Source organism: Puma concolor, chromosome A1, assembly GCF_028749965.1.
Source record: "Puma concolor isolate L17-30 chromosome A1, mPumCon1.1.hap2, whole genome shotgun sequence".
Classification (NCBI taxonomy): Eukaryota; Metazoa; Chordata; class Mammalia; order Carnivora; family Felidae; genus Puma; species Puma concolor.
Window position 1 is genome coordinate 216658570 of NC_141667.1, and position 22032 is coordinate 216680601.

General features: G+C 38.9%; 1 protein-coding gene across 1 annotated transcript in view; it reads left to right on the forward strand.

Annotated features, from left to right (window-relative positions):
- GTF2F2 (general transcription factor IIF subunit 2) overlaps positions 1-20822 on the forward strand; it is a 158301-nt gene extending 137479 nt beyond the window's left edge. Inside the window, exons 7-8 of the mRNA XM_025924322.2 lie at positions 5126-5269; positions 20260-20822. Of these exons, the coding sequence (XP_025780107.1) occupies positions 5126-5269; positions 20260-20379 (264 nt within the window). The 3' untranslated portion in view covers positions 20380-20822. The remainder of the gene's footprint in view (positions 1-5125; positions 5270-20259) is intronic.
- Positions 20823-22032: the final 1210 nt, after the last annotated feature.

A 22032-nucleotide genomic window follows, 5' to 3' on the forward strand; every position in this document is an offset into this window, starting at 1 on the left:
CAGCACATTTCTAGTCTCTTTTCCCCCAGATCTAAAGTAGGAAAGCACCAGCGCTGAATACAGTAATTTTGAGGTTGAAGCATGTAAATCAAGATTTTCAAAACGATCTGTGTAGAATTTGGTACTTTTCTCACTACTCATTAACATTGAACCACAACTTAATTTGACCCTTACTCTGATTCTAGTATTGATTTTAAAGTTCTTTTCCAACTTACTCTAAATTCTTACCTTTGATTCAGGCTCTCTTGGATCTGTCATGTGGCTCTGGGGTTGGAACAACTTTGATGACAAACATGTACGAGGTTTTTCTCTCTGCTACCAGTTAGAGTATGTGCCCTCTCTGAAGTGGACCATTTTGCTTTATCAGCAGGTTTCTTTTATAGCTCTTCCTCAATTTTTGATGGGGTTTCAGTCAAAACTGAGAATACGTTTAATACGTGTAACCTACCAACACCATAGTGTAGGCTAGCCTACCTTAAATGTGGTGAGAACACTCGCATTAGCCTCCCTGCGTTTGGGCAGAATCCTCTACCGCCAAATCATAATGAACTGTCGACCATCTCGCGTAATGTATTGAGTACCGTACTGTGGCTGTGAGGGTAGGGGTTCTTCACTCTGGTGATGGCGTGGCTGACCTGGAGCTCCAGCTGGCTGCCGCCGCGCAGCACCGTGAGAGAGGATTGCACAGCATGTTGCTAGCCCGGGAAAGGATCCAAATTCAAAACTCCACTTACAGTGTCTACTGCATGCATATTGCTTTCACACCATCATTAAGTTGAAAAATAAGTCAAACCATCGTTAAGTTGGGGATTGTCTGTATTTGAAAACATTTTTCCTGTTAATCTTCCTCGCTTCTCCAGGCATTTCACACAAGGAAGAGTCTCATAAGGGTGGAAGCTAAATGTACTATCGCTTATTTTTACTGTCTCCTGAATTTAACTCTTCCACCTTCTCGGCATCAATTAAAGCTGGGACAGGAGGGCACACAGAATATCATGTAACTGTGGCTGCACGCAGAGAGTACCGAAGCCAACACTGGACCTTCACTCAGTCCTCACTTCCTTGGTAGTATTTTTCTTGAGGACCTGTGGCCTCCAGCTAAATGAAATCCCACATCCCACTCAAGCCTATGAGAAGGCAGTAGGCTTTCCTCACCCTTTCTTAATCTGATTATGTCTCCCTTTATTTTTCTAGATCCAAGTTAAGTTTTTTTTATCCCACGCTTGACTAGAGTAAAGGATTATAACAACTTCATCTCCTAGCCCAGACTTTTCTTTCTTTTTTTTTTTTTAAGTGTTTATTTTGAGAGAGACAGAGACAGCACAAGTGGGGGAGGGGCAGAGAGAGCGAGAGTATCCTAAGCAGGCTCCGCACTGCCAACGCAGAGCGGGACCCGGGGCTCAAACTCACAAAACTGTGAGATCATGACCTGAGCTGAAATTAAGAGTCGGACATTTAACTGACTGAGCCACCCAGATGCCCCTGGATTGTTCATCTTAATACAAAACATAAAACCATTCAAATGAGGTGCAAGAGTGGAAGGGGGTTTCAGGATGCAAACTAAGTACAATTGTAAACAGGGAACATAATATATTTTAGACATTGCTCAACAAAGCAGGACTTAAAATAGTAATCCCTTAAGGCATTCCATGATATTTCTCTATTTGACCCAAAGACACTCCTGCTTGGATTTGTGTGTTTTGTCCTGGTGTGTCAAGCTTACTTTCTCCATGATGTGCCTATTCTCTTGCTTCTATCCTTCTTTTTCTTTTGTTAAGTAAGCTCTACACCCAAGGTGGGACTTGAACTCATGACCCCGAGTTCAAAGGCTGCGTGTTCGACCAACTGAGCCAACCAGGCACCCCACTTTTGTCCTCCTTTTGATCCTAGAGACAGAAAATTTTTTAATGGACCTCAGGTCCATCCCTTTGGGGCTTTGCTGTCTGTTCATCTCCCACTGAATTGGGACAGACACTGTATTTCTGCCTTTGCACTTAAATGCATGTTTTCATCCGTTTTTTACATCTTCCCCATATTGGGAAGACTTGGATCTTCTCCTTGGTCATATGTGGCTGTGGTCTATATCTTCTCCAGTCTTGCTTCTGACTCTTCTAGTCACACTGCTCTTCTCTATTTAACATCAATAGAAACTAAGTTTTATCTCTCTTATAACAAATCTCTATTGTAAAATATAGAGAGTAAGCCTAACTATATGAGGGTGGCATTTATGCAGTAATTTAGCTGTAGGTTTTGAAATAGGTTTCTTCCTTCCTTCCTTCCTTCCTTCCTTCCTTCCTTCCTTCCTTCCTTCCTTCCTTCCTTCCTTCCTTCCTTTCTCCTACATTAATTCCAGTTGATGCACAGGAGAATGTTCTCTGCCAGCTTTCGCTATATATGTGTATATATATATATATATTTCCTCTAATATGCTTTATGCTTTATCACAATGCCTTATTAAAATGAAATGTTTCTTTAAAAAATTAAAAGCTTGGTCGTCTGGGTGGCTCAGTGGGTTAAGCGTCCAACTCTTTCTTGATTTTGGCTCAGGTCTGATCTCACAATTTGTGAGATTAAGCCCTCTGCCGGGCTCTGTGCTGACAGCATGGAGCATGCTTGAGATTCTCTCTCTCTCTCTCTCTCTCTCTCTCTCTCTCCCTCTCTCTCAAAATAAATAAGCTTATTTTAAAAATAAAAAATAATTAAAAATTAAAAGCTTAACCAGCTGAAACGAGTGAATATAAGTTGCATGTTTTCAATGAAGAATACGTTTTTAAAAATTCTTTTGAGTACAGCTGACACACAATGCGATTAGTTTCAGGTGTATAGTTTGATAGTGATTCCACTTCTCTGGACATTGTGCTGTGCTCACCACAAGCATAGCTACCATGTCACCATACAGCACTATTACAGTATCATTGACTGTGTTTCCTGTGTCCCACCTTTTTATATATATATAAATGTTCACTTACTCATTTTGAGAGAACAGGTGGGGAAGGGGCAGAGAGAGAGACAGAATCTCAAGCAGTCCCCTCAGTATCAGCACAGAGCCCGACTCAGGGCTCAAACCCACAAACTGTGAGATAGTGACCTGAACTGAAACCAAGAGTCGGACCCTTAACCTGTTGAGTCACCCAGGCAGCCCCCCATGTTATACCTTTTATTCCCGTGACTTACTCATTCCATAACTGGAAGCCTCTTATCTCCCACTCTCCTTCATTCATTTTGCACATCTCCTTCCCCTCTTCCTTCTGGCATTTCTAGGTCTGATTCTTTTTGTTTACTCATTTGGTTTTTTAGATTCCACATAAGTAAAATTACATGGTATTTGTCTTTCTCAGTCTGACTTATTTCACTTAGGATAATACCCTCTAGATCCATCCATGTTATCACAAATGGCACGATCTCATCATGCATAATGATGTGACTTGGTGACTGCATAATATTCCATTGTGTATATATATTTTTCTTCTTACCATTTGTCTGTTGATGGACTCTTAGGTTGCTTCCATATCTTGGCTAATTGTAAATAATGTTGCGGCAAACATAGGGATGCATATATCTTTTTGATTTAGTGTTTTCTTTTTCTTTGGGTAAACAATACTGGAATTATTGGATCATGCAGTACTTCTATTTTTAATTTTTTTGAGGAACCTCCATACTGTTTTTCACGGTGTACCAATTTACATTCCCATCAGCAGTGCATTAGAGTTCCCTTTTCTCCGCATTCTTGCCAACGCTTGTTGTTTCTTGTCTTTCTGATTTTAGCCATTCTGACAGGTGTAAGGTGATATCTCATTGTGGTTTTAGTTTGTATTTCGCTAATGATTAGTGGTTGAGCATCTTTTCATGTATTTGTTGGCCATGTGTATGTCTTTGGAATAATGTCTGTTCAGATCTGCTTCCCATTTTTTGATCAGATTGGGGGTTTGGGTGATTATTTAAAATTTTTTTTGGTGTTTTAAAAGTTCATTATATGTTTTGGATATTAACTCCCTATCTAATATATCAGTTTCAAGTATCTTCTCCCATTCAGTAGTTTGCCTAATAAAAAGTAATTTTGGTGGCTCAGTTAGTTAAGCCTCCTACTTCATCTCAGGTCATGATCTCACGGTTTGTAAGTTCCAGCCCCACGTCGGGCTCACTGCTGTCAGCACAGAGCCTGCTTTGGATCCTCTGTCTTCCTCTCTCTCTCTCTGCCCCTCCCCCACTTGCACTCTCTCAAAAATAAATAATACATTTAAAAAAATTTTTTAAGTAATTTTTTTTTTTTTTTTTTTACAACTGATGAAATCTCTAGAGGATAACACGAGGAGAAAGTTTGTACCTTCTCTTAGTGCCACTGCTTTCAATCTAGCATGAATAAAGGTACATAGAACTACAGGACAAACACACCATTTGATCCTAGAGTGTCATTTTTATTTGAATGAGAAGTATTTTATTTTTATGTTACAGATGAAGGTGTATTATACAGCTGAATTTAGAGTTCACATGAATTAAGATAAAATGGGGATTTGGGGAAAATAGTTTGCTTGTGCTTTGAGTACTGAGTATGTATTATTACCAATTGCTGTTAGTAAGCTTACTTCATTTTTTGTGTTCAAGGAGGTCACGCAGTGTCGGGAGGAGAAAAGGCCTCCTGTCACTGCCTACATTCTTTTCTCTTTACCACTGCTTTTCATAATATGCCTGCTTTTTAATCCTCTGTCTGTCCCAAAAAACCTCAATTTTGAAAGATGTTACCTACCAAACTGTTTCTATTAGATAAACTATTTTACTGTATTTTGGGTAATAAAAACAAAGGAACTCCAAGTTGGACTTTCTGATCACCATGAGCAAATCAGTAGCCACACTGATTTCTAATTTGGCACAGAAAGGCTATTTGGGGGCAAATGGAGGCATTGTATAAAGCTTTTGGAAATAATGAAAGTGGTTTACAGATGGCATGTTGATACCTCTTAGAGCCTTCAAGGTCTGAGGAGCCCCAGGAGCAGTCTGAACTGCTCTTTAAACTGTAACCTTACAGCTTGAAATTAATCATATTTTTGGGTGATAAAAGGAGAATGCCTATATTTCAGAGTGAGAATATTGGATTGATGCCTTTATTACTTTTGCTTTTTGCACCTAGATTGAATATGAAAGGAAAAAGAAAGAAGATGGAAAACGAGCTCGAGCTGATAAACAACATGTTTTAGACATGCTATTTTCAGCATTTGAGAAACATCAGTATTACAATCTTAAGGACTTGGTGGACATCACAAAACAACCTGTGGTATGTATATGCTCACATTGATCCTTTAAATATGTCCTGCTTCATTTAGATGACGTTTCTGAAGAGAAGGGTATCATATATGAAGAAGTTCACTTGCACCTATGCTAATGTCAGGGTTTATTTCAACACTCAGGAAAGATGTCTTAATACAGGTTATTTTTTGGTGACATCAGCTTCATTATTTTAGATTTCAAATACATTAATGTTAATAGTTCCATATGAAGATAAAGTAGATATACCCTTCTTTTGACTGATCCTTGACATCAAGCCTAGTCTTTCATTTGTTCCCCTACCTCTCTCCAAAAGCACTCAGCTTCTTTCATATATTTGAAAATGTGCCTTCTAGAAGAACTGCATTCCTTTAAGAGCCATACTGATTTGTCATGATGAGGGTGTTCATCTCTGTCTTGCGGGGTTTTTTTTGTTTGTTTTTTTTTTTAATCAAAATTTATCTAGCACTAACATTAGGTCCTTTTACACTTGAGCTGTGTACTCCCCCAGTGTTGGTTGAGGTTGTGGTTGGGTTGGTCTGTTCTCCATTTTTAAGGAAAAATTTATTAAATTGACGTTTTAGAAAGTTTGTACTATAAATAATCATTTTTCTATCCCTGCTCCAGACTTGTGCCTGTTTGCTAACAATTTGTATTTCTAATCCATTAAAACACTGGTAACAAATAAGGAATCCAAATCCCTTTTCTCCAGTCTTTGAGTCACATTTCCTGCTGTTTCACTTTCTTACACCTAACATTAGCAAAGCAGAGAATTGAATTGTAACAGTATTTATTTATAGGGTTTTAAAAATTAAATGGAATCTCTTTTATTTTCTGTCCTTTTACACTCTGACTTATTCAAAGCTTTAGGAAATAACTTAGGAAATTTCAATATTGATGGTAGTTTTCCCATTTCTGCAGATTTCATTGTTACATTTCAATCTTTCACTTTTTTATTAAGAAATTAAATTCCAAAAGATCTAAATACTTTTTTTTAATAGGAGGCAAGTGCTCATGCTGCCATTATCAGCTCCTCTTAACGACTTCACTCCCTTCACCATCAAAGCCTTAGACACAGCATTTCAAACTAGATTTTTAAAAATTGAAATAGAATAATTCATTAGCTAAGCTGTGTTTTTTCTACATTTAATGAAGTTTATCCTTGTGTCATATATATATATATATATATATATATACACATACATACATACACACACAAAAAGGCCATTCCAGAAGCTGAATGCAGACAGTATATTCTCATGGAATAACACACACACACACACACACACATTAGATATAGGAAAATAAGCATTTGTATGTAGAAGGACATTTAGATGATACTAGAGAAAACAATTTCTTTGCTTCCCAATTTCTTAACATGGAACAACATACTGTTTTTTTTATCTTTTTTACTTTTTTTAATGTGTATTTATTTTTTAGAGAGACACAGGGTACAAGTGGGGGGGTGGGCAGAGAGAGAGAGGGAGACACAGAACCTGAAGCAGGCTCCAGGCTCCAAGCTGTCAGCACAGAGCCCGATGCAGGGCTCGAACCCATGAACTGTGAGAGCATGATCTGAGCCAAAGTGGAACTCTTAACCAGCTGACCCACCCAGGGGCCCCAACATACTATTTTTAAAATTCATTTTGTGTCAGAGAAAAGCAATAACTAGTATTTCTCTCAGTTTTGGTGTTTCAGATAATTTTTATGTAGAGGTGCTCAGTGAATCTCTTAAAATAGAGCTACTTAGGGATGCCTGGGTGGGTCAGTTGGTTAAGCGTCTGACTCTTTGTTTTGGCTCAGGTCATGATCTCATGGTTCGTGAGTTCCAGCCCCATGTCGGTCTCTGTGCTGACAGCTGCAGAGCCTGCTTGGGATTCTCTGTCTTTCTCTGCCCTCCTCCACTCACTCACTCTCTCAAAAATAAACAAACATAAAAAGAAAGTGAGAGAAAGAGAGAAAGAAGAAGGAAAGAAGAAAGAAAGGGAAGGGAAGGGAGAGGAGAAGGAAGGAATGAGCTGCTTACCTCATAGTCAGTAGGTGGGCTTTAGGAGATCCAGCAGTCTTCTGAATATGTGCAAAAATATGTGGGTTTTTCTGGGGAGCAGATCATAGTTAATATCAGATTCTCATAGAAGGTCTGGGAACCTCAAAGAGCTTGTGAACCACTGATCTAGACTAAATTATTTTATAATTGTCTTATTGTTTAGAGGCAGTTTGCCTCAGCAAGCATAAGGTTCTTAAAGGAGGGTTGTGTATTAGTCATATCCCTAAATATTCATATGTTCTACAATGTAAACATAGTAGAAATCCAGTAAATATTAGATGAATTGATGGATTCAGATGGATTCGACAGGCCTCATGTCATTTTTGGCAAGAGAAGGAAGACGGAGAGCCAGTCTCAACTAAGTGTGGAACGCCAGGGTTTTAGTTATCTCCGCCTAAAGGAGGGGGCAGGAAGGGGTCAGCGTGGGTTGGGTTCTGCCATTTACCTACCCACTGGGATCTGGGGGAGTTACTTCCTTTCCTAAAATTGAGGAACACTGGATAGTCACTGTGCTCCCTTCCAACCCGATATCTGTGACTCTTTCTCTCTCTCTCTCTGTCTCCTGTTTTATCTCCTCTCCACCTCCCTCTCGTATTTGAATTGAATTAGCAAATCCCATTGACCTGCGAAGTGGCCCAAGTTCAGCTTTCCTCTGTATAGATAACTATCCCCTTTAAAAGGTTCACCGGATGTAAGTGAGTCTGTACTCATGGTCATCAGTATACCCTTACTAATTTGATCTTAATCTGAGCAATTCCAGAAGAATGAAAGAACCCAGTATAGCATGAAGATTAGTGATCCAGGAAAGGGGCTTCCTGGTATGATGGAAATAGTGGTGGATTTGGAGTAATGGCATCTCAGTTCAAGTCCCAGCTCTGCCATTTAGCCTGGACAGGGTACTTAAATACATTTGATGTTTAACACAAACCAGTTTTTGAGTCCCTGTGTAAAAGAGGAGAAAAGAGATCTTGTTTGTGTTAATCACCTCTTTAGTATATGCATTTAATGACTTTCTCTCATTTTCTGATGGCCCCCAGTGCCCCCTTTGATAACAGATTTCCAGCCATGAATTCTATTACTTTATCACATCCTCTATTTCATTAACACTGCTACCATATTCTTAAGTTCCCATCTGCTTTCTGACCTTCAGAGTGTAACTTTTGACACATTGAGTGGACCCGAGATATTGTTCTTGTTTTTGCAGTTCTTACTCTCTGTATTTTTCTTCCTAAAAACTTTGACTTCCATGAGCAAAATTATTGATCAGAGAAACTGTCCTTATGGCCAGACCTTTTCTGTCATTGGCTGGCATGTGACTTGCATGAACAATCAAGGAGTTAAAGTTACTCATCAAGGGTAAATAAGCCAATTTTAAAAGGCCAAGCTCTGGTAATTGATGTAAAGTCAGAAACATGATATCCATTTAAAGGGATGTTTTTATATGATTTGAATTTGGGCTTTAATGTGAAATACCAGAGGAAGCCTATTATTTCTCCCATGCAGTATTTGATCTTTCACCTTGAATTTGTTATGTCTAGCCTTTCTTCATATCTTATTATATCTGTAAAATAGAAATACACAGCATTTCCTTCAAAATTTAAACCAGAGCTGTACCTAATTGCTCCCTTTGAAACACCAAACTGCCAAGACCGTTTTGAGCCTTGACACTGTGTTCTCTCTAGCATAGCAGCCATTTACCAGTGTTCCTTGAATCGTACTTTTCTGCCAAAAGTATCCTTGAAAATCAGCTCTGGTTATAACCAAACCTCTTTAATTTTCTTGTTCTGTATCCACCCAGTTTCCAGGCATGATCTAGGGAAGTTGATCTTTAATTATTGATGATTCCTTCTGAATCAGCAGTCCCCAGTCATGTCAGTCCAGCAGACCATTGTTTAATTATACAATTTGCATGCTTTTTACTAAAGTAAGTTCAAATTCACAGGAAAATCTAGGAAAACATTTGTGTGGCTTTGACTTTGAAGGAATTTGGTGCCCATATTTCAAGGTCCCAGCACTAAACATTGCTCAGCAGGCAGTTGCTTATTCGCACAAAGTGGGCTTTCAATAAACAAAGCCATTGCAGCAATAAGGCAATGTTAACCTAATCCTCAGAATTTGTTTCTAGATAGACTTAAAGTGTGAACAGAAGTAATTGAAGCAAAATTTGGATACAAGAAGGTAGGCTTTTTTTTAAGGGTAAAATGTCTGGAAAGTATGACCTGAGTATTTCTCCTGTCAAACAAATTTTTTTATTTATTTTTAATTTTTTTTTTAACGTTTATTTATTTTTGAGACAGAGACAGAGCATGAATGGGGGAGGGTCAGAGAGAGGGAGACACAGAATCTGAAACAGGCTCCAGGCTCTGAGCTGTCAGCACAGAGCCCGACGCAGGGCTCGAACTCACAGACCGCGAGATCATGACCTGAGCCGAAGTCGGCCGCTTCACCGACTGAGCCACCCAGGCGCCCCCAAATTTTTTTATTTATAAGCATATGCTGTTATAGGGGCACCCACCTGGCTCATTCGGTGGAGTATGTGACTCTTGATCTTGGGATCTTGAGTTCAAGCCACATGTTGGGTATAGAGCTTACTTAAAGAGTTTGTATATGCTATTGTAGATATGTGAATTAGTTGAGACTCTTCTAGTTGCAGAGAATAGAAACTCAGCTCAAGGGGCGCCTGGGTGTGTCAGTTGGTTAAGTGTCTGACTTCGTCTCAGGTAATGATCTCACGGTTTGTGAGTTCGAGCCCTGCATTGGACTCTGCGCTGACAGCTCGGAGCCTGCTTGGGATTCTCCTCTTCCTCTTCCTCTCTCTCTTTCTCTCTCTCTCTCTCTCTCTCTCTCTTAAAAATAAATAGACTTTAAAGAAAAAAAATAGAAACTCAACTCAAACTAACTTAAACAAAAATAGAATTTATTGGTCATGTAGCTGGGAAGTTCAGGAATGCATCTAGCTTTAGACATTACTGGCTACAGCCACTAATATTAGTTAGAACTTTAGAACTGTCCCTTCCCATCTTTCCACATTTGTGCCCTCATTATTCTTTCTTATGTGTTATCTTTACTCTTAGGCGGGATCTTGCCATATGATAGCCAAAATGGCCTCCTCAAACACCTCACAGCTAGCAACCTCTAAGAAAAAAGGGAATATTTGCCCTAATTATTTTAATAAAAGCCCCAGGGAAGATGTTAATTGATCTTTTGGGGGTTGTGTGCCAATTCCTGAACCAAGAGGATGGAGTTATGAGTACTCTGCCAGCCAGAGGTCACTACCTTTCCCACCTTTGTCCCACATCACCTGGTATGAAGTTAGCACCCAGTCAATGTTAATCATTTCATTTTCTCACATTTGGGATGTTCAAAACAGAACTCTTGATTTATTTTCTCTTCTGTCTTCCCCATTTCAGTAATCGACACCACTATTCCCTAAATCGTTCAAGCCAGACGACAGTATTCGTGTTTCCTCTTGATGACATATAAATCTTATAAATTATGATACATATATACCATATAAATTATCTACATATATACATATACAGATGTCGGGGTGTGTGTGTGTGTGTGTGTGTGTGTGTGTGTGTGTGTATCTGACTCAGGATCTTAAAGGTAAAAATGATCTTAGAGATTATCTAGTCTCTCTCACTTGTAGACCCAGAGAATGAGTTCCCTAGTGGCTTGAACCCAATTGTCCTGACTTCAGTCTAGGAATATCTCTTACCATGTTGCCTCTTCTGTATTCAGACATGTGCTTGTATATGTAGATAAGCAAGGAAAATATTTTTCTCACAATAGTAACCCCCTTTTTTAATGGGGGGAAAAACACTAATGTCTCTCTCAGTCAGGCTTTGTCATTTCTGTATTATTAAGAATCATCATCATTGATCTAAGCCAGGTACATAGAGAATGGGATCTAAGCTTTATCTTAGCTCATTCAGTTCCTAATCCAAAATAAAAATAGGTATTTTTAATGTCTGAAGCATATTCCCAAATTTACTACTTAATAAGTGGTGTTTTTATTACAGTGTTTTGTTCTGAATATACTTTCCTTTTTTTACTTTTTTTTTTCTGAAATCTTTATCATTTCCTTTCTGTTCACATGTTCCCTTTTAGTTCATTTTTCCTATAAATGGAAGTGTTTTTTTTTTTTGAATGATACTACTAAAAAAAGGCCACTAGGGCACCTGGGTGACCTAGTCTGTCAAGTGTCCGACTTTGGCTCAGGTCATGATCTCGTGGTTCTTGAGCTCGAGCCCCGCATTGGGTTCTGTGCTGACAGCTCAGAGCCTGGAGACTGCTTCAGATTCTGTGTCTCCCTGTCTCTCTGCCACTCCCCCACTCACACACTTGTCTCTCTCTCTCCTTCTCAAAAATAAATAAACATTAATAAAATTAAAAATAAATAAAGACCACCAATTTCTTTCAACGTTTATTTATTTTTGGGACAGAGAGAGACAGAGCATGAACGGGGGAGGGGCAGAGAGAGAGGGAGACACAGAATCGGAAACAGGCTCCAGGCTCCGAGCCATCAGCCCAGAGCCTGACGCGGGGCTCGAACTCACAGACCGCGAGATCGTGACCTGGCTGAAGTCGGATGCTTAACCGACTGCGCCACCCAGGCGCCCCAAAGACCCACCAATTTCTTAAAAGAGCATGTTAATAACAGCCTTTTTTGAGACTTCTGTTTTAAAAAATAATTATTTGCTAATTAATGATGTAGAACCTAATATATTTTAAGCTTTAGAATATGAAATGTCATACTAAAATAAATCAACTATTTGAATTGTATTGAATATAAATGGATGAAATTTAAACACATTTATGAAATTTTAATATTTATTTGTAGAAGATTTTAATAACTTCTAGATCTACCAGAAAGTTTATCATAGGTAATAGCATTTTCTCCTTTAACTTACATGCTTTGTTTCACTCCCCACCCCCCCTATTTTTTACCATATTTCTGAATGAGGTAAAATTCGGGGTGAATTTAGTAACATAACCAATTGAGTCCATATTTTACATGAAATATTATGTAGATAAAAGCAGTATTTAACATAAGCACCCAGTAAAGAGAATTGGGCATTTATTTATATGCAAAATTTACATAGAATTTTTAATTAAGCAATGGACTTTAAAATTTATATTTAATCTGAAAAATATCATTACTTATAAAATCTCCTTCCCCACCCTTCAGCACCATTTGATTTGAAGGGAAGTTAAAGTAAGTTTTTAAGCTTATTAACTGCCTTCTACTGATTTCTTTATTTAGTCTCTGAACAAGCTAGAAGGATTTGCTTTTAGGCTTATGGTCCTTATGGAAATTGTCTCAGGAAAGGAATTTCACTGGTCTTTAGATTGGTCTTAGCATTAGAGAGAGCATGACTCTGTGGATTTAGATAAGTGTTCACAGCCTCCCAGTTTCTCTATCTGACAGGAGAATTGAGATACCAGAGGATAAGCCTGTTGGCAGAAGACCTTGTAGTGTCAGTTCTGTATTGCAGCTTTGTAGAGCCATTCCTTCTACAGTGTCCCAAGACCAATATTCTGATGCCATCATATTTTCCAGTACATACGGACTAATGCACAGAGCTAGCTACTGTTGATTGGCAGTGTTACTGTACTCATCATAATTTGGTAATAAAAATGGTGTTCTCTTAATTTGTTGTTAGGAGCTAGATAGGTCACTTGCCCCCCACCCCAATTTAAAACCTTTATTTTCAGTATAAATTATATTTGTAATTTTTTTCAATTACAGTTCAGTGGATTTTAATGTATTCACAGACTTGTGTGACCATCACTACAATTAATTTTAGAACATTTTCTTCATCCCAGAGGGAAATCCCATACCTATTAGCAGTCACTCCCCTTTACCCCACCTTCACCCCCCACCCCCCACCCCCCAGGCAAACACTGGTCTATTTTCTATCTATCTGTATAGATTTGCCTACTCTGGACATTTAATACACATGGAATCATATAATATGTGATCTCTTGTCACTGGCTTCTTTCATTTAGGCATAATATTTTCAGGTTTCATCCATGTTGTGGCTTGTATCAGTATTTCCTTGCTTTTTATTGCCAACTAGTATACCATTATATAGATCTACAACATTTTGTTGTTTCTGCTTTTGGCTATTATGAATACAGCTACTGTAAATGTTTATGTACCGGTTTGTGCATGAGCATATGATTTTATTTCTTTTGGGAGTGGAATTGTTGAGGCACTTCATAGCTTTGATAACCTGAGGAACTAACTGCCAAATTTTCATCAATCCTTTTTTAATCTTTAGCCAGCAAAAACTTCTATCTTATCCTATTGCCCTTAAGTACAACTTTACTCTCTATTCCAGATATCTTAAGGGTGAATAATACTTCATGGTTGCAAGTGCTAGCTAATGTACCAAAAATTCTCTGTTGGTAAAATATATACCTATAGTCTCTTTGCTTGTCATTTAATTTCTAACAGTATTTTCAAATAGACTAAAAATAACTATGCCAATTGATACCTTCTTATATTCTGTACATTTGAAACTGCACTTCACACTAAATGCACTAATAGATAGGTTCTAAAATGCAAGAATTCATATTTAAATTTCAAAAGGAATTTTAGTTTTTGCTACTTTGTGAAGTTTTGGATTTTTTTTCTTTTATTTTTTTCTCTTCTCTTCTCTTCTCTTCTCTTCTCTTCTCTTCTCTTCTCTTCTCTTCTCTTCACATTTATTTACATAATCTCTACACCCAACATGGGGCTCAGATTCGCAGTCCTAAGATCTAGAGTTGCACACTCCCCTGACTGAGCCAGCCAAGTGCATCTGTATATTTCTGATTATATTTTCCTAATTAACTATAACCTAACATTAACTATATATGTATACATTTTTTTCCCAATTGGAAACCATCATTTCTCAGCCTTGGAATACCTTGCAGTCAGTATTCAAGGTTAAGTTATGTTTAGCATACAAATAAACAAATACAGTTTAGAAAGCATATCTTGAAACACATAGTTAAATTTAAAAGTTTTGGCCCAAAGGAGGTAAACTTTGTTCATTTGAAATATGCAAACATGTGAATCATTTGCTAGTGCCCGGCACATAAAGTGGTACTAAGTTGATTTATGGGAATGCAAGCTGGTGCAGCCACTCTGGAAAACAGTATGGAGGTTTCTCAAAAAACTAAAAATAGAACTATCCTATGACCCAGCAATTGCACTACTAGGCATTTATCCAGTGGATACAGGTGTGCTGTTTCGAAGGGACACAGGCACCCCAATGTTTATAGCAGCACTATCAACAATAGCCCAAGTATGGAAAGAGCCCAAATGTCCATCGATGGATGAATGGATAAAGAAGATGTGGTGTGTATACACACACACACACACACACACACACACACACACACACACACACACATTGAAGTGTTAATGGAGTGTTACTCAGCAATCAAAAGAATGAAATCTTGCCATTTGCAACTATGTGGCTGGAACTGGAGGGTATTATACTAAGTGAAATTAGTCAGAGAAAGACAAATATATGACTTCACTCATATGAGGACTTTAAGAGACAAAACAGAGAAACATAAGGGAAGGGAAACAAAAATAATACAAAAACAGGGAGGGGGACAAAACGTAACAGATTCATAAATATGGAGAACAGAAGGTTACTGGAGGGGTTGTGGGAAGGGGGGACAGGCTAAATGGGTAAGGGGCTAAGGAATCTACTCTTGAAATCATTGTTGCACTATATGCTAACTAATTTGGGTGTAAATTTTAAAAAAAATAAAATTTAAAAAAAGAAAAAAAAAGTGAGTTGGTTCACCAGCACACAAATATTCATGCAATAATAAAGTTGCTTTTCCAGAATTTGGATTAATCCATAAGGTAGTGCTGAGGTGGGATAGGGCTTGTGCCTTGGCCACTTTATTATGCATCATCTACAAAGGGAGGAATGCAGCCTGTGTGACCTGAGAGGAAGACAAGGGAGGGGAGTGTCTAGTAGGAAAGTGGGGTGAAACCAGAAGGAAAAGAGGATAAAAATACTGACATGGCGCATGTCCCAGAGAATTTGCAGCATCACCTTCCCAATCCTGTTTACAGTTTTCTCTATGTAAAGGAGGGAAAACCTATGTTGCCTTCATTCACAGCTTATGCCTAATGTGTTGTGTGTTTTTTTAATCAAACAATTTTGTGCCTTGGAGCCACTAACATCTTCATCAGTAAGCCCTCTGATTTATCACACAAATCATTTGAAATGATACTTTGAAATTATCATAGAACTGATAATGTCCCTCTTGCCTTGGATCACTTTGTAAAAAGCATATAATGATTTTCCGTGGCTGTCTGCATTAACCAGTACCATCTTTGGTATAGACTGCATATTGGATATTCATTCCAACCTTTCTGGGAAGATTTTGTGACCAAAAGTCTAATAGGGTCATATTATTTGCTTACCTAAAGCATTAATTCTTGGTGATCAGCTCTTTGTTAAAGATACATGTTCTTGACCAATTTCTAGAAATTTAGATATAGTTAATTTATTATTATATATGTAATGTTTAACTGAAATTCCTGGTTTGGGATTGGTTCGCAGAGCAGTAGAGGAAAAGATGATATGAGAAATGAAGGGGGGGGGCGGTGGGAAGAGGGACAGAAGGAGAAAGAGACTGCAATAGTAAGCTCCTGTGCCTTGCAACTCCACATCAGTTTGTCTTGATTTGGGGGAGAATAGGCATTTGGTCTGTGGATTTCTGTCTTTTGGCCTACCACAGTGTTATCTTGACCCACAGATATGCAAACCACATCCTAATCACTTGACCCCCTCCCCTTTTTAAAAAAAAAAACTTTTAAGTGTTTATTTTTGAGAGACAGAGCTCAAGTGGGGGAAGGGCATAGAAAGAGGGAGACAGAATCCATAGCAGGCTCGAGGCTCCAAGCCGTCAGCACAGAGTCAGACGGGGCTTGAACTCACGGGCCTCAAGATAATGACCTGAGCTGAAGTCCGATGCTTAACCAACTGAGCCACCCAGGTGCCCCATCACCTAACCTCTTTGGTCCAGTATTTGCTTTGCCTTTTCCTTCCAAGGAAGCTGTAATGTTCTATCCCTTTTTTCTCTGCAGTTCAGACTTCCTGTAAATAGTCTCCCACACATCCCTTTGATGAAAAGTTTCTAGATCTGAGCCAGTTGATTTCAAATCTTGTTTTGTAGCACTGCACATAGCAGTAATGAGAAATCTCTCCAATCCTGTGTGACATAAAGGTGATCTACTGAGTTCTAGAATACTTTGTTTAAAATGAAGGGGATCAGGCAAAAGATTAAATTGGAAAGTCAGTGTTTAGTATAAGAGGAGAAGAATTAGTATCTTTTGATCTGGGCCCAGAATTGCCATTTAATTCAAAGGATCAAATACACATCCTCAAAACCTAAGATCATGACTCAAGCTGGGCTGAGTGCCCTTCTCAGTGCTCCCATAATATCCTGTATATATGTCCTTCTTACTATGCTTTAACTTACGATTGTCTGCTTCTATGCCTTTGTGTCCCCATTCACGTACCCTAATCTTTTTTTTTTTTTAATTTTTTTTTAATGTTTTTATTTATTTTTGCGACAGAGAGAGACAGAGCATGAGCAGGGGAGGGGCAGAGAGAGAGGGAGACACAGAATCGGAAGCAGGCTCCAGGCTCTGAGCTGTCAGCACAGAGCCTGATGCGGGGCTTGAACCCACAGACTGTAAGATCATGAGCTGAGCCAAAGTCGGACGCTTAACCGACTGAGCCACCCAGGCACCCCCACATACCCTAATCTTAAACTGTGAACTCTTGGGGATGAAAATGACTCTGTTGCCATTCTTCCTGTCACATAGGAGGTCTAAAATAAATACTTGTGCAAATGTATGAATTTTTATAAAAGGAGAGTTAGATTGCCAATTGATCTTCAGTCCTGTTAGAACTTTTAAAATTTCCCCCAGATGGCTTTGTCCCCATCTTATAATACAAAGGTTAGTAATAAATATAATTCAAATTCAGGTAATACAATTTAATCAGTCAGCTTGTATTTCTCAAACCTGGTCATAACCCTATAAGTTAATTAGAGCCTGAGTTCTAAAAATGAAAAGAAGTAGAGTTAGCATAGTTTTAGTCCATAGGACCTTCTAAATGATCTCACCTCAAACACCCCACCCCTGCCCAAATCCTTGTTCCCTTATTTCCTTTTTTTTTCTCCCTGAGAGAGAGGGGGGGCATGAGGGAGGGGCAGAGAGAGAAGGAGAGAATCCCTAGATCTCTCCAACTATGAGAACATGACCCAAGCCCAAATCAAGAGTAGGACGCTTAACCAGGCACCCGAATAGTTCCCTTGTTTACTCTTAAGCACTGCCTATTCATTCTCACCACTAGTGGTTTGATGGGAGAGAGACCTAGAAGTAAAGGGTTATATAACGTGGTATGAGGGCGATCACTGAGGTACATACAGTGTGAAATGTAAACCTAAGAGGTAGGTGCCAAGTCTTCAAGGCTGAGGAGTTCAGATTTGAGGGAAGGGGGGAAGTATGACGGGGAAAGGAAACAGCATATGGAGAAAACTAGAAGCATGTAGACACACAAATGGTAAGTACGTGTTCAGGGAATTCTTAGAAGATGAGGCCAAAGGGAAAAGGCAGGCCTGAATGGATGCCTGTGAAGGGGTTTAGAATTTAACCTGTAGACCAAAAGGGAAGTCACTGAAAATTTTTCAGCAGAGGAATGACGTGATCTCGCTGTTCCCTACCTGTGTCTTTCCTTCAGCGACTCTTGTGACCTGTGTTCCCCTATCAGTACTGTTACTTTCTTTACTAATAGGTTGTGGCCAAGTTAATTCATTTGGTGAGAGTAAAATAGCTTTAGGTTGTAGTTTAGAACATTCTAAAGCTCCAGAAATAGGCTCTTTCCCACCTTCCACCAAAACAGAATTCTGTACCAGGGCTAGATACTGTGATCCTAAATCAGGAAAGCTTCTGTCTCACAACTGTAGCGCTCCTAGCAATTGCTCTCTTCATTTTGGACCCATTGCAGTGTGTCCACATTTGTCTTATTGTTTGTGTGCAGGTTCGTAGCCAGTATCACAATAAATCATTCTTTGGAATTTTACAAAGATGTCGTCCTTGGCATCTAAGCTGAAAATCATTTATGCCCAGCACATCAGTTTCCCTTTATGAATACTGTCTAATTAGAGAGTAGTTTATGAACAGTGTCTCCTTTTAAAAATGTAATTTGAAGTAGCAGATAGCAGATGTGCATGTTACCTGGATGTCTCAAGCCTTTATGCTTACTCATTCGCACAGATCCTTCAGTGGAGGCAGCTGCAGAAAGTGTGGGAGGCAAGCAGGCTCCTTCCTGGGGAAACCCAGGCCTCATTTGATTCATTGCTGCCACCTGCTGGGGCCTGGCTGCTGGAATGGGAAGGCCACACTGGTAGTAGAGCTACGTCATCCAGGGCCACGTAAAGAGCCGTATGTAGTTCCAGTGCTAATCAGCCACTGTTTCTAGGGCACGACCTACCCCTAAGTGAAAGGATCTTATAAGCAGTAGAACATTATACCAGTCAGTGGAAGGTGGTGTTTGATTATGTTAGTTAACACATCTCCAGCAATTGTGAGGCTCAGAGAACTAAGCAACACTTGGAGGACTCAAGATCCTAAAGTGTTAGAGCTGGGAGAGTCCTTCCCACAGATATTGTGGAGCTTTAGTGTAGTTAAACCAGTCTCCTAGAGGCATGTGAAAATGCAGATTCCCAGGCCTGGCCCCAAAGATTGCAATTCACTAGGCCTAAGATGAGGCTTCTTTAACAGGTTTCCCATAAAGTTCTGATGCAAGTGGCCCAGGACCATACTCCGGAAAGGCACTGCCTTAAACATGATCTATGTAGGAGCTTCTCAACCATTTTTCAAATCAGTGTGTCATTTCACTTTTAAAAAAATTACATCTATCCACAGGGTGAGTTACTAATACTGTAGCAGGTTCCTTGAAGCATATACACAAAATATTATGGGATTGGTTCTGCAGGCGAGAAAAACACTTTTAAATAATTAACTTTCCTCTCTTACTCCAAGAGACAAGTACTCTAACTTAGGTTGGTCCTTTTGTAATGGAGTGTTTTTTGGCCTTGGGCATTGGCATGTAAAGGTGGCGTTTGGTATTATATTTATCACAGCCACCAATTCCCTGAATATAGTAATCATTTGGTTAACGTGTATTAAATTTTCAGGGACCTAAAATAACATAAGACGGAGTTCTGCCCTGCATCATTGTTACCTCTGTCCTTTGGAGGAGCCAAGCACAAGAGAGATGCAGGCCCGGGCGTTTTAGCATGTCTTATTATCGCTTCGTAGGCCTTACATTGCCTTGGCAAGCTTGGCCAAGATACAAACAATACTAATCACAAATAATAGCTTTCCTTATCACAGAGGAGGAAAAATAAGTGGCCTGTAGCACATATGAAAAGTCACTTAGAACTGAGAATTCTGGATGCCTGAATATTTGTTATTTTTTTTTATATATGCTACTGCTTCTGAAGTGCTGATTGTAATCCAAGAATAACCCTATCCAGCTGTGAACTGAGTGAGGCCACTGAACTCGAGGGAAAATTACATTTGGTATACTGCATCATCTTAGTAAACATCGAGACTAGTAACATTCTAGTGTATCTTCATCCAGACATCTTTTCTTTTTTTTTTTTAAGCTCTCAGGTTGTTGGCATCCCAGACTTCCAATCCCTTACTGCAAATGATCTTACATTTAACACAGTTATCGTGTATTGCATAAATAGAACCAGAAGGCTGTTTATTAAACCTCTTTATAGAGAAATCTTGTTGTGCTTTCAAAAATCATAATTTTTATTAGTTGTGAATGTAGTTTGATGTGTGGTTTTATTTTAAATTTTGTTTCTTGCCTTCATAATCTCATCTTGGGGATTTTTGTTTTTAGGGCTACCTAAAGGAAATCTTAAAAGAAATTGGTGTGCAGAACGTAAAAGGAACCCACAAAAACACATGGGAGCTGAAGCCAGAGTATAGACATTATCAAGGAGAAGAAAAGAGTGATTAAGAAGACTTTCAACCAGCATGCTAACAGAACAACTAAAGGGTGATGTGCTAAGGAAACACCATTGATGCTCAAATACTTGAGGTCCATCTGTTATAGGGGTAAAATGACTGGAACTGTAATTTCCCTATGTAAATTTTTTAAACAGTAATTCTTGTAAAGTTACTTAAGTGTTTTTTGACGAACGAAATTATTTATAGGCTTGTATTAAACTAGATTATTCAGGAGCGGGTGTGGGATTGGGGCGGTTAATAAGGTTTTTCTCTTTAAATATTGACTTTTAAAATGTAAAATTAGGAAATGATTTCTAAATAAGGACTCTCTGTCCTTGTCTTATGTCTGAGGAGCTGAGGTAGTGCAAATCCAAAGTGAATGGCAAAGCAAGAAAAAAGTCAACTACAGAAAGTCTTCAAAGCAATAAAAAACCAAAGTTCCTTTTTCTGAAATTGTCAAAAACCAAAGCTGTCTTTATTTTATTTTATTATTTTACAGATGATCACGTTTCATATTCACACCCATTGATAAAAAAAGAGAGCATTTATTTTGTACCTAAGATAGCAGTTTTCACCGTTGGCTTGCTTATTTTACCCTAGTGTTAGTGACATGAGAAAATGCAAAAAAAAAAAAAAAAACCTGGCCAATGGGTATTATTTCTTTAATTTGCTTTTAAAAGAATTAGAAATTAAATATTTTTCCAACAATTCAAGATATGTCTCCCCCATCCAGATTATAAGCTTCTCAGAAACTGACTTTGTCCTAGAATTTTACCACACACCCATCAGGGAGGTATTAACTATCCTACGACCAGTGATGTTGGGGGTGAGGCTGGTGTGTGTTAGGCAGTCACAAAAACAAACATACTCACAAGACCACCAAAACAAAAGAAGCTTTAACAAATTAAACACAAGAAAAAGTTGCTTTTTACTTGTTCATTTTGTCAGCTGCATCATGTGTGCTCGCAACCAAGAAGTAGCAAATGCCAACAATTTAAGAAAATGTTACATAATTAAAGCAAATCAAGGGAAAACCTGTCCATGGAGATGAATATTTTTCTGTGTTTGATATTCATCAGGAGAACACCAGCATGCTGAGGCCAAGTACCACTGCACTGAGAAAATGTTAATCTCTGCATTCCCACTGTCAAATAAAATTCTGATGAGGGAGGGTGGTCCCGTTCCCTGCCTCACCTCTAGTTGTCTTATCCTACTTTGTTCTGGTGCAGGAACCAGGTAGATCCCCAGTACCTTCCAGTTTCTGATGACTTGAGCCTCAGCGTCAGGAAGCAGACGGATTACGGTGTGAGGAGTCTGTATAGCACTGAGAATTCTGGATACCGGTCATGTGCTTGCTTCATAGCACCTGTCTTCCCCCAAACCTTGTCTTTATTTCACATTTGGTCTGCCCTGAAACAGACCTGTGTCTCCTCTACCTCTGTCTTTCGTTTTTGTGGTGATAGTGGCTGCCACATAGAACTTTGTAGCTGCTGATAGAGCTTCCAGGCAAGAGTTGAGTCTCATCTGAAGCTATGCTTTGGTATTTCTGCAAAACTGGTTTCCTTAGCTTATCTTAGTTACCTTTTACCTCATCACACCTGTCTGTATCTGCTTGCATCTCTTAAACACTTGTCATCTGTTCAGTGCTATAGCTAATCTAGGC